The sequence below is a fragment of the Oncorhynchus mykiss genome, chromosome 14, assembly GCF_013265735.2.
Source record: "Oncorhynchus mykiss isolate Arlee chromosome 14, USDA_OmykA_1.1, whole genome shotgun sequence".
NCBI lineage: Eukaryota > Metazoa > Chordata > Actinopteri > Salmoniformes > Salmonidae > Oncorhynchus > Oncorhynchus mykiss.
Genome location: NC_048578.1, coordinates 13,180,620 through 13,199,816, shown reverse-complemented (window position 1 = coordinate 13,199,816; position 19,197 = coordinate 13,180,620). Strand labels below are relative to the sequence as shown.

At 42.1% G+C, this 19,197-nt stretch overlaps 1 protein-coding gene across 2 annotated transcripts; it reads right to left on the bottom strand.

Moving 5' to 3' along the window:
• Positions 1–12,714: 12,714 nt before the first annotated feature.
• LOC110488838 (zinc finger protein 37) lies at positions 12,715–17,347 on the bottom strand. Of its 2 annotated transcripts, none has more exons than XM_021561260.2 (2): positions 17,154–17,347; positions 12,715–14,907 (listed from the first exon to the last, which is right to left on the bottom strand). In XM_021561260.2, exon 2 carries the CDS (start codon positions 14,231–14,233, stop codon positions 12,947–12,949), a length of 1,287 nt encoding a protein of 428 aa, XP_021416935.2. In that variant the 5' UTR covers positions 14,234–14,907; positions 17,154–17,347; the 3' UTR covers positions 12,715–12,946. The 2 variants fall into 2 exon arrangements, with proteins under 2 accessions (XP_021416935.2, XP_021416934.2); XM_021561259.2 differs by having other exon boundaries at positions 17,069–17,345.
• Between the last annotated feature and the right edge of the window lie 1,850 nt (positions 17,348–19,197).

Sequence of the window (19,197 nt, the reverse complement as noted above, 5' to 3'; positions counted from 1 at the left end):
GTTGTGGCTAACATTAGCTAGCTCTAGGGGTTCGGGCTATGGGTTAAGGTTAGGGTTGAGGTTAAGAGTTAGGTTAAAGGGTTAGGGGAAGGGTTAGCTAAAAGGGTTAAGGTTAAGGTTTGGGGAAGGGTTAGCTAACATGCTAAGTAGTTGCAGTAGCTAAAAAGTAGTAAGTAGTTGAAAAGTTGCTAATTAGCTACTTGCTAATTAGCCCAACCTTTGGTTTGCTACACACTTGCGTTATACTTGAGTAATGTAGGGTGGTTCATTTTTCCACCGAAATGAATGTTGCAATGGGACAGTTGTCTTGTTTTTATTGCATGTGTTTTATTGGGCAATTTTGTCTGGGTGTAAGGATGTACTGTATGTTTGCATTTAATATGACTGCAGTAAAATGCAATTGCCAGTCATCAGTCAACACAGAAAAGCATTATTTAGGCTATGTGCTATTCAAGAGAGTCTTTGAGATCTCAGAGGAGAAAACTGACTAAATAGTAATAAGCTGCACAGGGTTGAAATAAACTCACCAGACAATTTATTAGGTGCACCCATGATATATTTAACCATGACTGATGGTTAGCTGTCGATTGGTCTGCCGGCGTACATACGACAGCTCCGATGAGCCTCTCCCTGCAGATTGTTGTCCAGGATTGTTGTCCCTGCAGATTGTTGTTCTCCCTCAGGTGTTGCAAGATGTAGATGGACACCCCTCAGGGGGTCAAATGGGTTATAAAAAGACACTAGTCAGTGGTCCATTCATGACTTAGGATATAGAAAAGTACTGTCATGAGTTTATAGCATGAAAATCAGTGTCCGCTGAACACGAGCTCCCTATAGCACCCTTAGGACAAAGATGTGTTCTAGTCATCCAAGACTATTTCACTTAGAATGTGCTGTAACTGTTGCTTACTGTATCTTAGAGGCATTTTTATTAATGTCACTGCACCCCCTCCTATTGAGAAGTTACCGTCCTTCACCTTCCCTGTTGTAAAACTACGCTCTGGTTAAATGAGGCCCATGGGTCAGGGACAGCCCTCATACAATCAGTGCCACCCGGTGTGCGACAGAGCTCAAAACCAAAATGCTGCCTGAGTAACATCTCTGGTCGATTAAGGGTACGCTGGTCCTCCACAGGACTGTTAGAGTAATACGGTTGTGTTTTTCACAGTGTGAGTACTGTGGAAAGTGTAGTGTGAACACCATGTCTTTAAAAGTACAGGTAGATCAAAAGTAGGTTCTACAGCTGCACCATCGAGAGCATTCTGACTGGTTGCATCACTGCCTGGTATGGCAACTGCTCAGTCTCCGACCGCAAGGCACGACAGCGGATAGTGGGTACGGTATATCACTGGGGCCAAGCTTCCTGCCATCCAGGACCTCTATACCAGGCGGTGTCAGAGGAAGGCCCTAAAAATTGTCAAAGACTCCACCCAACCTAGTCATAGACTGTTCTCGCTGCTACTGCACGGCAAGGGGTACCATGAACGCCGAGTCGAGGTCCAAAAGGCTTCTTAACAGCTTCTACCCCCAAACCATAAGACAGCTAGTCAAAGGGCTAATCAACAGCTACTCTCTGTTTATAATCTATGTATAGTCACTTTAACTCTGGCTACAGTTGAAGCCGGAAGTCTACATACACTTAGGTTGGAGTCATTAAAACTCGTTTTTCAACAACTCCACACATTTCTTGTTAACAAACTATAGTATTGGCAAGTCGGTTAGGACATCTACTTTGTGCATGACACAAGTCATTTTTTCAACAATTGTTTACAGACAGATTATTTCACTGTATCACAATTCCAGTGGGTCAGAAGTTTACATACAGTGGGGCAAAAAAGTATTTAGTCAGCCACAAGTGCAAGTTCTCCCACTTAAAAAGATGAGGCCTGTAATTTTCATCAACTATGACAGACAAAATGAGAAAAAAAATCCAGGAATTCACATTGTAGGATTTTTTATGAATTTATTTGCAAATTATGGTGGAAAATAAGTATTGGGCAATTGTGCGTCGCCCCACGGACCTCCCGATCGCGGCTGGTTACGACAGAGCCTGGGCGCGAACCCAGAGTCTCTGATGGCACAGCTGGCGCTGCAGTACAGCGCCCTTAACCACTGCGCCACCCGGGAGGCCACAGGCTTCTAATGTTAACATGCATGAAACCAAGGCTTTTACAGTTACAGAATTAACAAATGGGGAGTGGGAGTGGAGCTAGGCACTGCAGGACCTGGATTAACCTCTACATCACCAGAGGAACAGAGTAGAAGTAGTATAAGGGTACAGCTAAAGGCTAAAAGAACTGGTCGTCTAGTACGTTCGGAACAGAGAGTAAAAGGAGCAGGTTTCTGGGAACAATAGCATAGATTCAAGGCATAGTGTACAGACAAAGGTAAGGTAGGATGTGAGTACATCGGAGGTAAACCTAGGCATTGAGTAATGATGAGAGAGATATATTCTCTAGAGACGTTTAAACCTGGTGATGTCATCGCATATGTATGAGGTGGAACAACATGGTTGGTTAAGGCATATTGAGCAGGGCTAGAGGCTCTACAGTGAAATAAGACAGTAATCACTAACCAGGACAGTAATGGATGAGGCATATTGATATTAAAGAGAGGCATGCGTAGCCAAATGAACATATGGTTCCATTGAGTGGTTGGGCTGGCTGGGGACACGACAAGTCAGATAGTTAGCAGGTCGGTGCTAACAAGCTAGCAATTAGTAGGCCGGGGCTAACAAGCTAGCAGTTAGCATGTTTGGATCTGTGTTGGAATGTATCTGTAGCAGAACAGCAATCCTCAGATGCTAAAATGTACAGAACTTCTGATCAAATTCCTGAGATTTGTAAACATACATTCTACACTGAAGTGAAGACTCTTCGAACACCCAAAACCCTCCTGTTGTCCCCCGAGCCCGTGTGTGTGTACAATGTGTGTGTGTGTGTGTGTGTGTGTGTATGTGTGTGCGTATAGAGTACCACAGTATGAGTCCTAATACCCATAAAACCTAGTGGTCAAACAGGGAAATGGTTCCAATCGTTTTTCTACCATTCCTTTTTCCCTTAGGAGATTTTAGAAACACTTAAAATAAGGACTGTGTTCGTGTAGCCTTACTCTGGCATGATGTTTTGACAACCGTGTAAATCTCTCTAGGACAAGGTGACTTTAATCAATATATGCGCCTGTATTTCCCACCTGCAAAATTAAATGCTATTAGCTGCTAATGTGGCTATCATAAAGAACTACAAATACCATGATGATCTGGACGAGACTGCTGAATCGAGGCAAAGGTAAGAATCTCTGGATTAACTATCTAATCTTAGCTAAATTTAGTAAAGGATTCATTAGGAAAAAAATTACATTGACAATTCTGTGAATGGTCTTGTGAAAGGTTTAAATTGAAACAAGATCTGTTGGCAAAGGTGTCAGCTAGAGATGATGTGCAGGAGATTGCAGGGATTTGTAGTCTTGCATGTCTACTTTGATACTAATTAGCATTTTCGAATCTGAGAGCAAATAGAGCCAAATATATTGATAAAGGTCACCTTGTCCTAGAGAAATTTAGACAGTTTTCAAAACTTCACGCCAGAGTAAGCCTGCACAAAACACGACCCTTACTTTAAGTGTTTCTACATTTTCCTGTTTGACCGCTAGGTTTTATGGGTATTATGACACCTCCACTGTGGGGCTCTCTGTGTGTGTGTGGCATTAGTTAACAGGCAAATTCAATCATACATTTAATAAACTGCAAAACCGGAGCCCATTCTATACATACATAGTAATCTTTTCCACAGTAGTCCCAGCCATAACTACAGTAGATCACCAGTTTTCTTTATCCCAACCCTCAGTTTCTCTCAGTCCATCCCACCTATTTCTGCAGACCACAGTAGCGGTGTGTGGGTAAAATCACCAGGGAAGCCAAGCCCCCACCCAAAACCATATTACAACCTGTGTTGTGATTATTGCGTTGTTTGCTCTATAACATGTTAGTTCATATTCCTTTACACCATGATATATAGGCCTAAGGCCGATACAATAAGAAAACTCGGTGGCAGAATATATTCAACAACACATTTGTTTCATTACAAAACCGGAGAGCATCATCTGTCCGGTGAAGTCCACATAATATATTGCATGTCACAAGCAGTTACATGACCTGCAGCATGGTCAATCAAGTTAATGTTTCCGACAATTTCGGACTACTAAACAACTATTGATTTAGAACCACGGAGTTACCGCAAGTCGCAAAGAAAGCAGGAACTGCCTCCACTATTCCAGCACCATTTCAAATTCAACATCATCTAATCACCTATGCTTAGTCTAATAGTGACAACTAAAAGATACCAAAAACTATTTAGTCCAATCAACGTAAACTAAATATGTGGCTGTCCATTGTACAGATTACTGTGTGCGTGTGTGTGTGTGTGTATGTGTGTGTGCGTGCGTGCAAGTAGAAAAAAGATGTCGACTCACCATGCATGTAGAGAAACGTTAATGGCATTCTCCTCTTTCATGTTGTCTAAATGGTCTATGACCATGTTTGTTGTCCTTGGCTACCTGGCTAAAATGCTTGCTAGGTAGCCAAACTTCCTTTCATGGGCAACGATGAGCCAGGCCAGCTAGTTAACATTAACATACAACATCTAGGTACATATTGAACTTCTATCCTCTCAGGCCAGGGGCACAACAATGTATGAGTTAATGGTAGGATCAGAATCGCTGTTATAATCATTGGTCGGGAAGGAGAATTAGGTAAAACCACAAGTCCAAATCCCTCTCCATCCATGGCTCATTTAGGAAGGGACAGTCTTAATAACTAGCCAGCCACCGGAGGACAACAACAAAATGAGATGCATCAATTTTCTGTCAATGACATTTAGATTCTGATGTGAAGTCATTGGTCTAAAGCCAAATCCAAACTGGCTTCTATTGACTGTTTTTTTTTTTTTTGGTGCCCCAGGACCATTCACAGCTGACCTCACTCAGCTTAGCTCAATGCTGATTAGCTATTATTATTTAAAAAATATCAAGGGAGGCCAAATGCTCACTGGCTTTCCTTACATTCAATGCTATGCTATGGGCTGCAACAATGTCATACTATTTTTGACAGGATAGCATCAGAAAATATTTTTGAGAAGAGTATTATATTGTTGATTGATTGACTTTGTATTTCCAAATCTCCCAATAGTGCTATTTGTAGGGTTCATTTCCAATTAATGTTGTGATTTTTCAACCATTCTTGGGCAATACAGACCCAGTGCCAGGATAAAGTGACTAAGGGGGCAGTTGAAATCGGCGAGGAGACAACATTTTGGGAAGGTTCTTGCATTGGAATTATATTGAAATCTGCTTATACAGTGCATTCGGAAAGTATTCAGACCCCTTCCCCTTTTCCACATTGTGCTACATTACAGACTTATTCTAAAATGTATTAAATAAATAAAATCCTCAATCTACACACATTACCCCATAATTCCAAAGCAAAAACAGTTGTTTTGATATTTTTGCAAATGTATATATATATTTATTTTTAAACATAAATACTTTATTCACATAAATCAAGGGGACTGAATACTTTCCATCCCTACTGCCTTTGATCTGGCGGACTCACTAAACACAAATTATTTGTTTGTAAATTATGTCCAAGTGTTGGAGTGTGCCCCTGACCATCACTAAATAAAAAAAACAAGAATATTATGCCATCTGGTTGGCTTTATATAAGGAATGTGAAATGATTTATAGTTTTACTTTTCATACTTAAGTATGTTTTTAGCAATTACATATTTAAAACCAAATACTTTTAGACTTTTACTTAAGTAGTATTTCACTGGGTGAATTTTCTATTCATGTATCTTTACTTTTACTCAAGTGTGACAATTGGGTACTTTTCCCACCACTACACACATGCAGCTAACAAAACTAGATGTAAATGTCTGCTCTATCTAAAACTGATTGCAGCATTACCGCAAAAACTGGAGGAGGAGAGTGGGAGAAGCTAAAAGGAGCGCGTCTGCATTAAACACCAACATTTGATTTAAAAAATAAACACATTTAAAAAAGTATCCAGTTCCAATTTAGGACCAACAAATTGACACCTGAGCCATACAGGTTACAAAGTAATTGGGAGATTTCGATGTGCCGATTCCATTGCACAACTGATATACAAAACAACGCCGGATTCAAAACTTTGACATTTTCTATTTAAATGAGAAAACAAAATCCTTGCAACCAATAGAACGTTATGTATATGAGGGATACAACCATCCTAGCTCTGCAGATTTTGCTGCGAAGAGACAGAATCATTAGATCACTTGTTTTGGTACTGCCCATACGTAGCTTGTTTTTGGTCGCAGGTTCAGGAATGGCTGGAAAATCACAACATTTACCTAACGCAAACTCTGCAAATAGCACTTCTGGGTGACTTGAGAAGCCAAAGTAATTTGATCAATAATATAATAATACTCTTAATCTACCATTTGTAGAAATTATGGGAATAGAAATGTTCAGAACTTCTGTGAAACATCACAGCACAGTTAAAAAATATATGGAAGTAGAAGTTAAAACTGAACGGCTTCAGAGCTAGATGGGAGGGGTTGAGGGGAGCTGAAGAGTGGGACAAAAAATAAAATATAATTTCCGGTAATGTAAAAGGTATCTTGTCCTTAAAATGTATTTATTGTTTATAAGCTGTATTGTTGTCCATTCGTTTACTCCAATTAGGGAGGGATGTTAGGGTTATGGGAAAATAATAAAAGGAAAATCAAATATATATTTACTAAAAAATATATGGGGGATTGGGCATGATACGGACAATTACATTGATAGCAGCCACAATCTATCTGCAGAATTACAGCTGGTCTACCAGTAAAAAAGACAAAAAGAAACAGAATAGAGCTAAGCACAGTCAAAATCCTAGAGGAAAACCTGGTTCAATCTGCTTTCCAACAGACAGTGGGAGCTGAATTCACCTTTCAGCAGGACAATAACCTAAAACAATATAACCTAAGGCCAAATATACACTGGATTTGCTTACCAATATGACATTGAATGTTCCTGAGTGGTGTAGTTACAGTTTTGACTTAAATCGGCTTGAAAATCTATGGCAGCACTTGAAAATGGCTGTCTGGCAATGATAAACAAACAACTCAATAGAGCTCGAGGAATTATGTACAAACATTTTACAATCCAGGTGTACAAAGCTCTTAGAGACTTACCCAGAAAACTCACAGCTGTCACCTCTGCCTTTGAGGTGAATCTAACATGTATTGACTCAGGGGTCATTTTCAATTTATTTGCAAAAATGCCATTAAGGGTTATTGTGCGTAGATGGTTGAGAAAAAAAATCAATTTAAGAAATGTTGTATTCAGGCTGTAACACAAAATGTTGAATAAGGGGCATTAATACCTTCTGAAGGCACTGTAGCTGACGTTAGCTAGCCCAAGTGGTTTTTGCTTATCTAGCAGCTGACCAGTAGGCCAAGTATTGTCTCTTCGAGCAATGTTTTAAAGAGTTTGAGCTGCTCTTAAATCAACCTCTTGACAGAGTAGAAACAGTACACGTCTGCCACCTACTGGCATTAACAGAGAATGCAGCCTGTTTCCAAATGACTTTATTTATTTCCACAGGATCCTCTTATTAACAAAACCTGTCAACATGACAGATGGTCTGTCTATATGTGAAGTATTTTAAGGGTCGAACCAACAAATATCATAACAGCGAGAAGCTTTACAGGGTTTATGTATCGTAGAACAGGATGTGGTAATCACGGCTGATATTCTATCAGCAAACAGTATTGCACAGCACGATCAGCACCCCACTAGATAAACAGTATCTGGTAAATACAGTATAACTGAGTTAAAGCACATGCCTTATGCGGCCTATTTAATTGCCTTACCTAATCTTACCTCATTTGCACTCACTGTATATAGATTTTTTCCTATTGTGTTATTGATTGTACGTTTGTTTATTCCATGTGTAACTCTGTGTTGTTGTATGTGTCGCATACTCTGTGTTGTTGTATGTGTTGCTTTGCTTTATCTTGGCCAGGTCGCAGTTGCAACTTGTTCTCAACTATTAATTAATTAATTAAAATAATAATAAAATATCAGTAATGGCAAGGAGAAAATATCAGATAATCAAATCAAATCAAATTGTATTTGTCACATACACATGGTTAGCAGATGTTAATGCGAGTGTAGCGAAATGCTTGTGCTTCTAGTTCCGACAATGCAGTAATAACCAACAAGTAATCTAACTAACAATTCCAAAACTACTGTCTTGTACACAGTGTAAGGGGATAAAGAATATGTACATAAGGATATATGAATGAGTGATGGTACAGAGCAGCATAGGCAAGATACAGTAGATGGTATTGAGTACAGTATATACATTTGAGATGAGTATGTAAAAAAGTGGCATAGTTAAAGTGGCTAGTGATACATGTATTACATAAGGATACAGTCGATGATATAGAGTACAGTATATACGTATGCATATGAGATGAATAATGTAGGGTAAGTAACATTATATAAGGTAGCATTGTTTAAAGTGGCTAGTGATATATTTACATCATTTCCCATCAATTCCCATTATTAAAGTGGCTGGAGTTGAGTCAGTGTCAGTGTGTTGGCAGCAGCCACTCAATGTTAGTGGTGGCTGTTTAACAGTCTGATGGCCTTGAGATAGAAGCTGTTTTTCAGTCTCTCGGTCCCTGCTTTGATGCACCTGTACTGACCTCGCCTTCTGGATGATAGCGGGGTGAACAGGCAGTGGCTCGGGTGGTTGATGTCCTTGATGATCTTTATGGCCTTCCTGTAACATTGGGTGGTGTAGGTGTCCAGGAGGGCAGGTAGTTTGCCCCCGGTGATGCGTTGTGCAGACCTCACTACCCTCTGGAGAGCCTTACAGTTGTGGGCGGAGCAGTTGCCGTACCAGGCGGTGATACAGCCCGTCAGGATGCTCTCGATTGTGCATCTGTAGAAGTTTGTGAGTGCTTTTGGTGACAAGCCGAATTTCTTCAGCCTCCTGAGGTTGAAGAGGCGCTGCTGCGCCTTCTTCACAATGCTGTCTGTGTGAGTGGACCAATTCAGTTTGTCTGTGATGTGTATGCCGAGGAACTTAAAACTTGCTACCCTCTCCACTACTGTTCCATCAATGTGGATAGGGGGGTGTTCCCTCTGCTGTTTCCTGAAGTCCACAATCATCTCCTTAGTTTTGTTGACGTTGAGTGTGAGGTTATTTTCCTGACACCACACTCCGAGGGCACTCACCTCCTCCCTGTAGGCCGTCTCGTCGTTGTTGGTAATCAAGCCTACCACTGTTGTGTCGTCCGCAAACTTGATGATTGAGTTGGAGGCATGCGTGGCCACGCAGTCGTGGGTGAACAGGGAGTACAGGAGAGGGCTCAGAACGCACCCTTGTGGGGCCCCAGTGTTGAGGATCAGCGGGGAGGAGATGTTGTTGCCTACCCTCACCACCTGGGGGCGGCCCGTCAGGAAGTCCAGTACCCAGTTGCACAGGGCGGGGTCGAGACCCAGGGTCTCGAGCTTGATGACGAGCTTGGAGGGTACTATGGTGTTGAATGCCGAGCTGTAGTCAATGAACAGCATTCTCACATAGGTATTCCTCTTGTCCAGATGGGTTAGGGCAGTGTGCAGTGTGGTTGAGATTGCATCGTCTGTGGACCTATTTGGGCAGTAAGCAAATTGGAGTGGGTCTAGGGTGTCAGGTAGGGTGGAGGTGATATGGTCCTTGACTAGTCTCTCAAAGCACTAGTCGTTTAGCTCAGTTACCTTAGCTTTCTTGGGAACAGGAACAATGGTGGCCCTCTTGAATGGTGGCCCTCTTGAAGCATGTGGGAACAGCAGACTGGTATAGGGATTGATTGAATATGTTCGTAAACACACCGGCCAGCTGGTCTGCGCATGCTCTGAGGGCGCGGCTGGGGATGCCGTCTGGGCCTGCAGCCTTGCGAGGGTTAACACGTTTAAATGTCTTACTCACCTCGGCTGCAGTGAAGGAGAGACCGCATGTTTTCGTTGCAGGCCGTGTCAGTGGCACTGTATTGTCCTCAAAGCGGGCAAAAAAGTTATTTAGTCTGCCTGGGAGCAAGACATCCTGGTCCGTGACTGGGCTGGATTTCTTCCTGTAGTCTGTGATTGACTGTAGACCCTGCCACATGCCTCTTGCGTCTGAGCCGTTGAATTGAGATTCTACTTTGTCTCTGTACTGACGCTTAGCTTGTTTGATAGCCTTGCGGAGGGAATAGCTGCACTGTTTGTATTCGGTAATTTTACCAGACACCTTGCCCTGATTAAAAGCAGTGGTTCGCGCTTTCAGTTTCACGCGAATGCTGCCATCAATCCACGGTTTCTGGTTAGGGAATGTTTTAATCGTTGCTATGGGAACGACATCTTCAACGCACGTTCTAATGAAATCGCACACCGAATCAGCGTATTCGTCAATATTGTTATCTGACGCAATACGAAACATATCCCAGTCTACGTGATGGAAGCAGTCTTGGAGTGTGGAGTCAGCTTGGTCGGACCAGCGTTGGACAGACTTCAGCGTGGGAGCCTCTTGTTTTAGTTTCTGTCTGTAGGCAGGGATCAACAAAATAGAGTCGTGGTCAGCTTTTCCGAAAGGGGGGCGGGGCAGGGCCTTATATGCGTTGCGGAAGTTAGAGTAACAATGATCCAAGGTCTTTCCACCCCTGGTTGCGCAATCGATATGCTGATAAAATTTAGGGAGTCTTGTTTTCAGATTAGCCTTGTTAAAATCCCCAGCTACAATGAATGCAGCCTCCGGATAAATGGTTTCCAGTTTGCAAAGAGTTAAATAAAGTTCGTTCAGAGCCATCGATGTGTCTGCTTGGGGGGGGATATATACGGCTGTGATTATAATCGAAGAGAATTCTCTTGGTAGATAATGCGGTCTACATTTGATTGTGAGGAATTCTAAATCAGGTGAACAGAAGGATTTGAGTTCCTGTATGTTTCTTTCATCACACCATGTCACGTTAGCCATAAGGCATACGCCCCCGCCCCTCTTCTTACCAGAAAGATGTTTGTTTCTGTCGGCGCGATGCGTGGAGAAACCCGTTGGCTGCACCGCCTCGGATAGCGTCTCTCCAGTGAGCCACGTTTCCGTGAAGCAAAGAACGTTACAGTCTCTGATGTCCCTCTGGAATGCTACCCTTGCTCGGATTTCATCAACCTTGTTGTCAAGAGACTGGACATTGGCAAGAAGAATGCTAGGGAGTGGTGCACGGTGTGCCCGTCTCCGGAGTCTGACCAGAAGACCGTCTCCTTTCCCTCTTTTTCGGAGTCGTTTTTTTTGGGTCGCTGCATGGGATCCACTCCGTTGTCCTATTTGTAAGGCAGAACACAGGATCCGCGTCGCGAAAAACATATTCTTGGTCGTACTGATGGTGAGTTGACGCTGATCTTCTCGACTGTATGTAATGAAACCTAAGATGACCTGGGGTACTAATGTAAGAAATAACACGTAAAAAAAACAAAAAACTGCATAGTTTCCTAGGAACGCGAAGCGAGGCGGCCATCTCTGTCGGCGCCGGAAATTCATGTCGTTTCAAACACTTCAGTTGGTTTAAGCCTGAAGATGTATTTTCAGTCCAAAAGAAGAAAAACCACCAAGGAATCAATTCAAAATTATGATAAGTATAAAAAACTATTTATTCAATATGGAGAATAAATAAATGATAGCGTGTAAGCATAAAGCTTAATGGTTTAAAAACACCACAAAAATCTGGTCATGTATCAGCCCAGTTACTTGTCAATGAAAATGGAAATATGAATTAAGTCATGTTACTTTGTTGGAATTTATTCTCCAGTTTGATTGTTAATTTGTCAATGTATGACGCAAATAAACCACACTGACAGTCTACTCTCCCCCCAATTGTAACCTAATAGATCTTACTGTACATTGATGATAGTGTCTATCATGTTATTATGTGGACACCCCTTCAAATTAGTGGATTCGGCCATTGTAGCCACACCCATTGCTGTCAGGTGTATCAAATCGAGCACACAGCCATGTCATCTCCAGAAACAAATATTGGCAGTAGAATGGCCAGTACTGAAGAGCTCAGTGACCTTCATAGGATTCCACCTTTCCAACAAGTCAGTTTGTTAAATTTCCACCCTGCTAGAACTGCCACGGTCAACTGTAAGTGCTGTTATTGTGAAGTGGAAACGTCTAGGAGCAACAACGGCTCAGCCGCAAAGTGGTAGGCCACACAAACTTACAGAACGGGACCGCCGAGTGCTGAAGCGCCTAGCATGTAAAAATTGTCTGTCAATAACTGTGCTTCCAACGATTCTGTGCTTCCAACTTTTGGCTACAGTTTCCTGCTTCAGCATGACAATACACAAAGTGAGGTCTATGGTTTGTCGAGATCGGCGTGGAAGAACTTGATTGGCCTGCACAGAGCCCTGACCTCAACTCCATCAAACACCTTTGGGATAAATTGGAACGACGACTGTGAGCCAGGCCTAATTGCCCGACACCAGCGCCCGACCTCACTAACGCTCTTGTGGCTAAATGGAAGCAAGTCCCTGCAGCAATGTTCCAACATCTAATGGAAAGCCTTCCCAAAAGAGTAGAGGCTTTTACAGCAGCAAAGGGGGGACCAACTCCATATTGATGCCAAGGATTTTGGAACATACTTTTGCAAACCAATAAAGCATTACAGTAAATTGTGTGGACCATCAAAGTTTAGTATAGATTCAAAGGAATAATCGTGAAGGCAACATATCCATTTTCAGAATGGGCGCCACTATAAAGCCAAAACAGTATTTTTATCATGGCATGACAGGAAAAAACATCCTGCAACATCACAAGAGAAACTACTAGGCAACAGTCCAGCCTTGCCTGATCTTCAATATTTATATTATGTGTTACACACATTAAGTCACAACACCTAAAAACTCAGGTATCATTTTCATCCTCCTGTTCAATCATTTGCTCTAAAGACCCATGCTTTCTGCCTATGTGATCATCCAGGTACTTGCGACGGGTGAAGCAGCTGCCGCACGCTTTGCACTCGTGTGGCTTCTCTCCAGTGTGCGTGCGCCGGTGCGCGTTGAGAATACTGATCTGGGTGAAGCTCTTGGCACAGTCCTCACACTTGTATGGCCTCTCCCCAGTGTGTATTCTCATGTGGACTTTGAGGTAATTTGGGTTGACAAAGCTCTTCTTACACGCTGTGCACTTAGTCTTCTCTTGCTCTGCCAGATTTGGCCCCTCACTACCCGACACGTGCAGCTTCAGATGCATCCGCAGGGAGTCCGGCCGATTGAAGGCCATGGCGCAGTGTTCGCAGTTGAATGGTTTCTCTCCGGTGTGAATCATCTTGTGACGGTCCAAGTGAGACTTCTGGATGAAATGTTTCCCACACACATTGCACAGGTGTGGCCTCTTTTCCTTGTCCGTGTGGGAGTACAGGTGGCGTTTGAGGTACGTGAAATGGGTAAACTGTTGACCACAATCATTGCATATGAAGTCCTTTGTCCCCTTGTGGTGAACCTGCATGTTGTGAATCTTCAGGGTGTTTTTGCTGCCGTAGTCTTTGCCACACTCTTCACAGTGGTAAGGCTTCTCCCCTGTGTGACGCTGAAGGTGCCTACCCAGAGCATCCCTGTTAGGCAGGACCTTTTCACAGAAACTGCAAATATGAAGTATTTTCACCCTTTTCTTTTTCTCTATAGGTGGTCTAAATCTTACTCTTGGTGCCTTCAAACCCGTGGCACCTTGCTTTTTGCCTTTGTTTTTAACAGTGACATTTTCAGAGTCAGAATCTAACTTCACGGTCTTCATGCTCTTGGGTCCTCTTTCTCTCTTTGCAGGTAACACCTCCTGTTCTGTCTCCTCCTCTGGATGGTCAGAGCGGTGCCACTTCTCTGCACCTAAGCCTTTAGGCTCCGTCTGGGAGTCTTGGTCACTCTTCTCACAGAGGTTCTTAGACTGCGTCTCAGCATCTTGGTCACTCTCTTCTTCATGTAAGTCCTTAGGCAGAGTCTTGGAAACATGTTTGCCTGATTCACCATCACTCTCTGCATCGCTGGCCTTCTTCGAAGGACTCTTGGAGCTCTTCTTTCTGGATTTCATCAACCTCCTCTGTCTTTTTCTGAGGGTAGTGTCTTCAGCTGCAGCATGTCCTTCCGTCTCAAAGTGGTCACTTTCATCTTCCATCACGTCTTCAGAGGGAGTCCTCATTCTTATCTTTTTAGACTTGCTAACTTTTTTTCTAATGGGAGTCTCTTCAGCCTGTTCTACCAACTCATAATGTTCACTCTCAGCTTTGTCCTCGGCATGAGGCTTAGTTATTTTGGGGGGGTTGTTCTGTTTCCACCTCTTTGAAGCAGACGCCACTTCAGTCTCCCCCTCCACAACTACCTCCACCTCAGGCTCAGACACAGTATTATATGATTCAGCCTCTGCTTCAAATACATTGAAGTCACTACATTGCCTGCTCCTTTTTCTGGGGGAAGCCACCACAGTTGGTTTGTCTGACAAGTTGTCATTATCCTCCTCCTTACAGTGAGTATTAGTCTTATTATTTTTTGAGTTGCTGTGCCCTTTCTTTCTTTGTGTGCTCTTCTCTGGCTGCTTGCCAGATTCTGTCCCAGAACAGTCATCATAATATTTTGTGTGAGACTTGGTTCTTGTCTTTTTTGAGCTGCTTATTGTGGTCCTCCTTTTTGGTGGGGAGGCCTCCTTGTCGCTCTCCTCCCCAGACCCAGACACAGGAGAAAAGCCCCTCTCTTCTTCTGTCAGGTGTTTAGAATGCGTCCTGGGACTTTGCCACCTGGAGTTTCTCTGGGGAGTTCTCAGCTGCCTCTCTGACCTTTGAGTGGGTGCCTGTTCTTCTTCATGATAGGCAGCCGGTTCTGCGGGAAAAAGAGGAGCGGGGTTTTATAAATTTTTGAAAGAGCACAATTTTTAAAAATAATTCCCATATAAGGCCCATTTTTTTTTTTTTCCCACCTAGGCAAGACATACAATGACGGCCTACCACAACCAAACCCGGACAATGCAGGGCCAATTGCGCGCCACCCTATGAGACTCCCAATCACGGCCGGATGTGATGCAGCCTGGATACAAACCAGGTACTGCAGTGACACCTCTTGCACTGAGATGCGTGTTCATTGCGCCCATTCTGCTGCAAAACATTTCTTAAACGGAAGCAAACGAAACGGGGATGGACCTACCTGAATTTGTCCAACATTGTAAAAATGTTTCTCAACAGAATCGAATGAATATGCCCCAGATGTGCGTGCTGGGAATCAAAATTATTATTTCTCAGAAGCCTCCTGCTGCAGATTATGCCCAATTGCGCCACGTCGTCTGTGTGGTCTACAAACCTCAAAGCGCATGCGTCTCAGATGGTATTTTTCCATCTGAAAAGGTATGTGTGCTCGCAACCTGTTGACATTTGTTAGTTTCTTATTGTGTGAGTCGGTAGCTTTGTTTCAGGGCGTCAGTGTGCTACGAACATACCAGTCGGCGCACTAGCTCTGGTCCAGGATGTTATGTTAACCACTGTTGCTTGTGCACCTAGCTAGTACACACTAGCTAGTACACACTACCTACCTAGTAGACACGCTAGCTAATACAAACTACCTACCTAGCAGACACGCTAGCTAATACAAACTACCTACCTAGCAGACACTCTAGCTAGTACAAACTACCTACCTAGCACACACTCTAGCTAGTACAAACTAGCAACATTCGACATCCTGTCTCATCCCGTATGTCTCACAGTGTCTGTGGCGTGAGAAGGTATCTGCTGGAACCACACCGTATAGAGCTCCCCAGCTTGTAGTCTTAAAAAACAGAAATGAGTTACCTCTGGTTCTTTCAGCCATTCCTATGGGGGAAATTAAAATGGGGGTAAAATGGGGGAAAAAATTGGGTTTTGGGATAAATGCCAAAAATAAGGTCTGAAGTTAACACAGGCTTGGAGATCTTATATGCTTTGTTCTATGAGATAATATTAGTCAGTTAACGTTACCTTCATTAATTATGAAGCCTTTGTGAGCTTTTTATTACATAAATGCGGTCACAATTAATTTAAAGTGACATTAGCTGACGAACATGATGTCATTGAACCAGACATATACGATCTCCTAAACCTGTGTTTACCACAGACCATATTTTTATTTAAAAGAAGGCCTGTGTTCCATGTAGGCTTACACTGGCATAACGTTTTGATAACCGCATAACTCTTTCTAGGACAAGTTGACTTTTATCAATATAGTTGCCTGTATTTACCCCCCAAAAAGGAAATGCTAATTTGGTGCTAATGTGACTATCATAAAGAACAACAAATGCCTTGATGATCTGGACGAGACTACCGAATCGAGGCAAAGTTAAGAATCTCGGATTAACTATCTAATGTTAGCTGAATGTAAAATTATGTAAAATGCTGAAAAATGATTGGAAACATTTTCGTGTTTGACCGCTAGGTTTTATGAGTATTATGGCACATCCACTGTGGGGCTCTATTGTTATCTCTCAGCCTTTGCTGCTTCAGTGCTGTTCTGTCCCACTGGGTTGTCACACTAGTTACTACAGCCACAAAGTCATATACCCCGACTTTTTCTACGATTTTTATTCTTAAAAATATGTGACTTTAAACCCAACTTTAACCACATGCCTAATTCTATCCTTAAATTAAGACCAAAAAGCTCATTTTTGTTTATGTATTTTTACGATACACTCAATGTGACGTTGTGGCTGTGGTAACTAGTGGAAACAAACCAGACGTCAATTAAACGTATATTCCAAGTTGGTCCAACGTCATTTGACGTGGAAACAATGTTGATTCAACCAGTGTGTGCCCAGTGGCATCAGACATTGCTAATTAGGTCGCGATGCTTGACCCCTAGACGATGCACGTTTAAAACTCTACTTGCAGAACTTGTGAATGACTATGCTAGCTATAGATGCTAGCTAACACTACCGCCTTGGCTGAAACATAAAGCAGCAAATAGCTAGCTGGTGACGTTAACATTTTGCTATGTGTTGATACATTAGCATGCCACCTACTTCTTTTCGACATCCATGTTCCAGATTTATCTGAAAGAGCGTTTCCAATATCGTTAAGGTATAATTTCATAAACGTCCACTCTACCTGCTCACTATCGCCCATTGTTGACAACTAGCTAGCAGGCTAGCTACAAGAAAAAATGAAAGCAGCAAAATACAGTACATAATACCGCGACGTCAATGAATAGCGACTGGGGACCGCTTGGAGTTTCCACTAGCTACCACAGCGATAAAGTCAGAATTGGCTATATTGTACGAATTCATGAGAACAAAAAGGATATTTTTGGTCTTAATTTAAAGTTGGGGTTAGGCATAAGGTTAGCAGTGTGCTTAAAGTTAGTTTTAAAATAAATGTTTAAGAAGATAAACTGTGGACATAGGCGGGGTTTGTGACTTTGTGGGTGGGGTAACAAGTGACGACCCTCCACTTGTGAGCAGTTTACCGCAGCCTTGTGTTGAGGTGGGACGTGAAAGGTCTCCAGCCTAGCAGTGGTGGGAAAAGTACTCAGTCGACATACTTGAGTAAAAGTAAAGATAGCGTAATAGAAAATGACTCAAGTAAAAGTGAAAGTCACCCAGTAAAATACTACATCAGTAAAAGTATTTGGTTTTAAATATATTAAAGTATCAAAAGGAAATGTAATTGCTCAAATGTACTTAAGTATCAAAAGTAAAAGTACAAATCATTTCAACGGCATCATTTTCTCGTTTTTTTTATTGACGGATAGCAGGGGCACACTCCAACACTCAGACATATTTATAAACAAAGCATTTGTGTTTAGTGAGTCCGCCAGATCAAAAGCAGTAGGGATCACCAGGGATGTTTTCTTGATAATTGAGTGAATTGGACCGTTTTCCTGTCAAAATGTAACGAGTAATTTTGGGTGTCAGGGAAAATGTAGAGTAAAAAGTACATTATTGTCTTTAGGAATGTAGTGAAGTAAAAGTAAAAATATAGTAAAGTACAGAAACCCCCAAAAACTACTTAAGTAATACTTTAAAGTATTTTTTACTTAAGTACTTTACACCAATGCAGCCTAGTTAGGTGGAAGTAAATAACTTGGAGATAAACTTTAATTTACTTAATTTTAGTTTTGAAACTGTTGAAATAACAAATATTTTCAAGTCTCTGTTATTTTGAGTCACACTCAGACAGCTCCTGCCCAGCTGTTTGTTCAGTCTAGTTCGGTGACTGTCATCTATCTGCGTCATCAATGATCCCCATCCCACGTCACAATGTAAAAATAAAGGAATGAACAAATAAGAAATAGCAATAGAGAAATGTAGGGAGGAGAATGAGATATAAATAATTCCGTCAGTGCTAATGAGCCTGACGTGATGTTTTTCTGTCTTTTTTAATCAAGTCTCGAAGGCAGAAAGAGAAGGAGGGAATGTTTTTTCATGGCACACACATACATACACACAGACTCTGGCAGAGATTTATACAGCTCCCTCTGATTTATCACAGTTATGTAATTGAAAGTGGGATTCTCCTTTATTTTCTCTCACACTATCAGTCAACACTTTTACTAGAATACCGGCTGCACGTCATTCAATACATCCACTAATGCACTCTCATGTTTTCTGTATTCTAAAAGGACAGGAAACCAAAACGAGAAACAGTCATTCCTCCCTTTCATATCCCACCCAAGTAGTCCTATTTCTCTTCAACTTCTCCATGTCTGTTTTAATCCTCATCCCCTATGTTTTCTTTCTTTCTCCCTCCTATTATCTCTCTGCCCTGCCCATCTCTCTTCATTTCATGTGTGTATAGTATGTTTGCATCTATAGTAGAAACGTGTCTGTGTTAGTTCGGCTCTGTACTGTATGTTGTCATGACGTTGGCCTGGGGGATAGGTTTATGACAGTCATAAATACCTCTTCCCCCCTTTTCCCTTCTCTAACCTACTGAGGTTACATTTAAAAAACCCTTGGTTAACATAGAGATTCTGGGAACATCAGTATGTGGGGGGAAATGAACTATATTCTTGTAATCCAAACAATTTAACATATGCAGTGGTACTTAATTAATATGATGTCAGTTCGGTTGTCATCTGAGACATTCTCATCAATGATAAGATGACATAAACTCTACAGTGGAAAGTCTACACATCAGAGTTATCGGATTC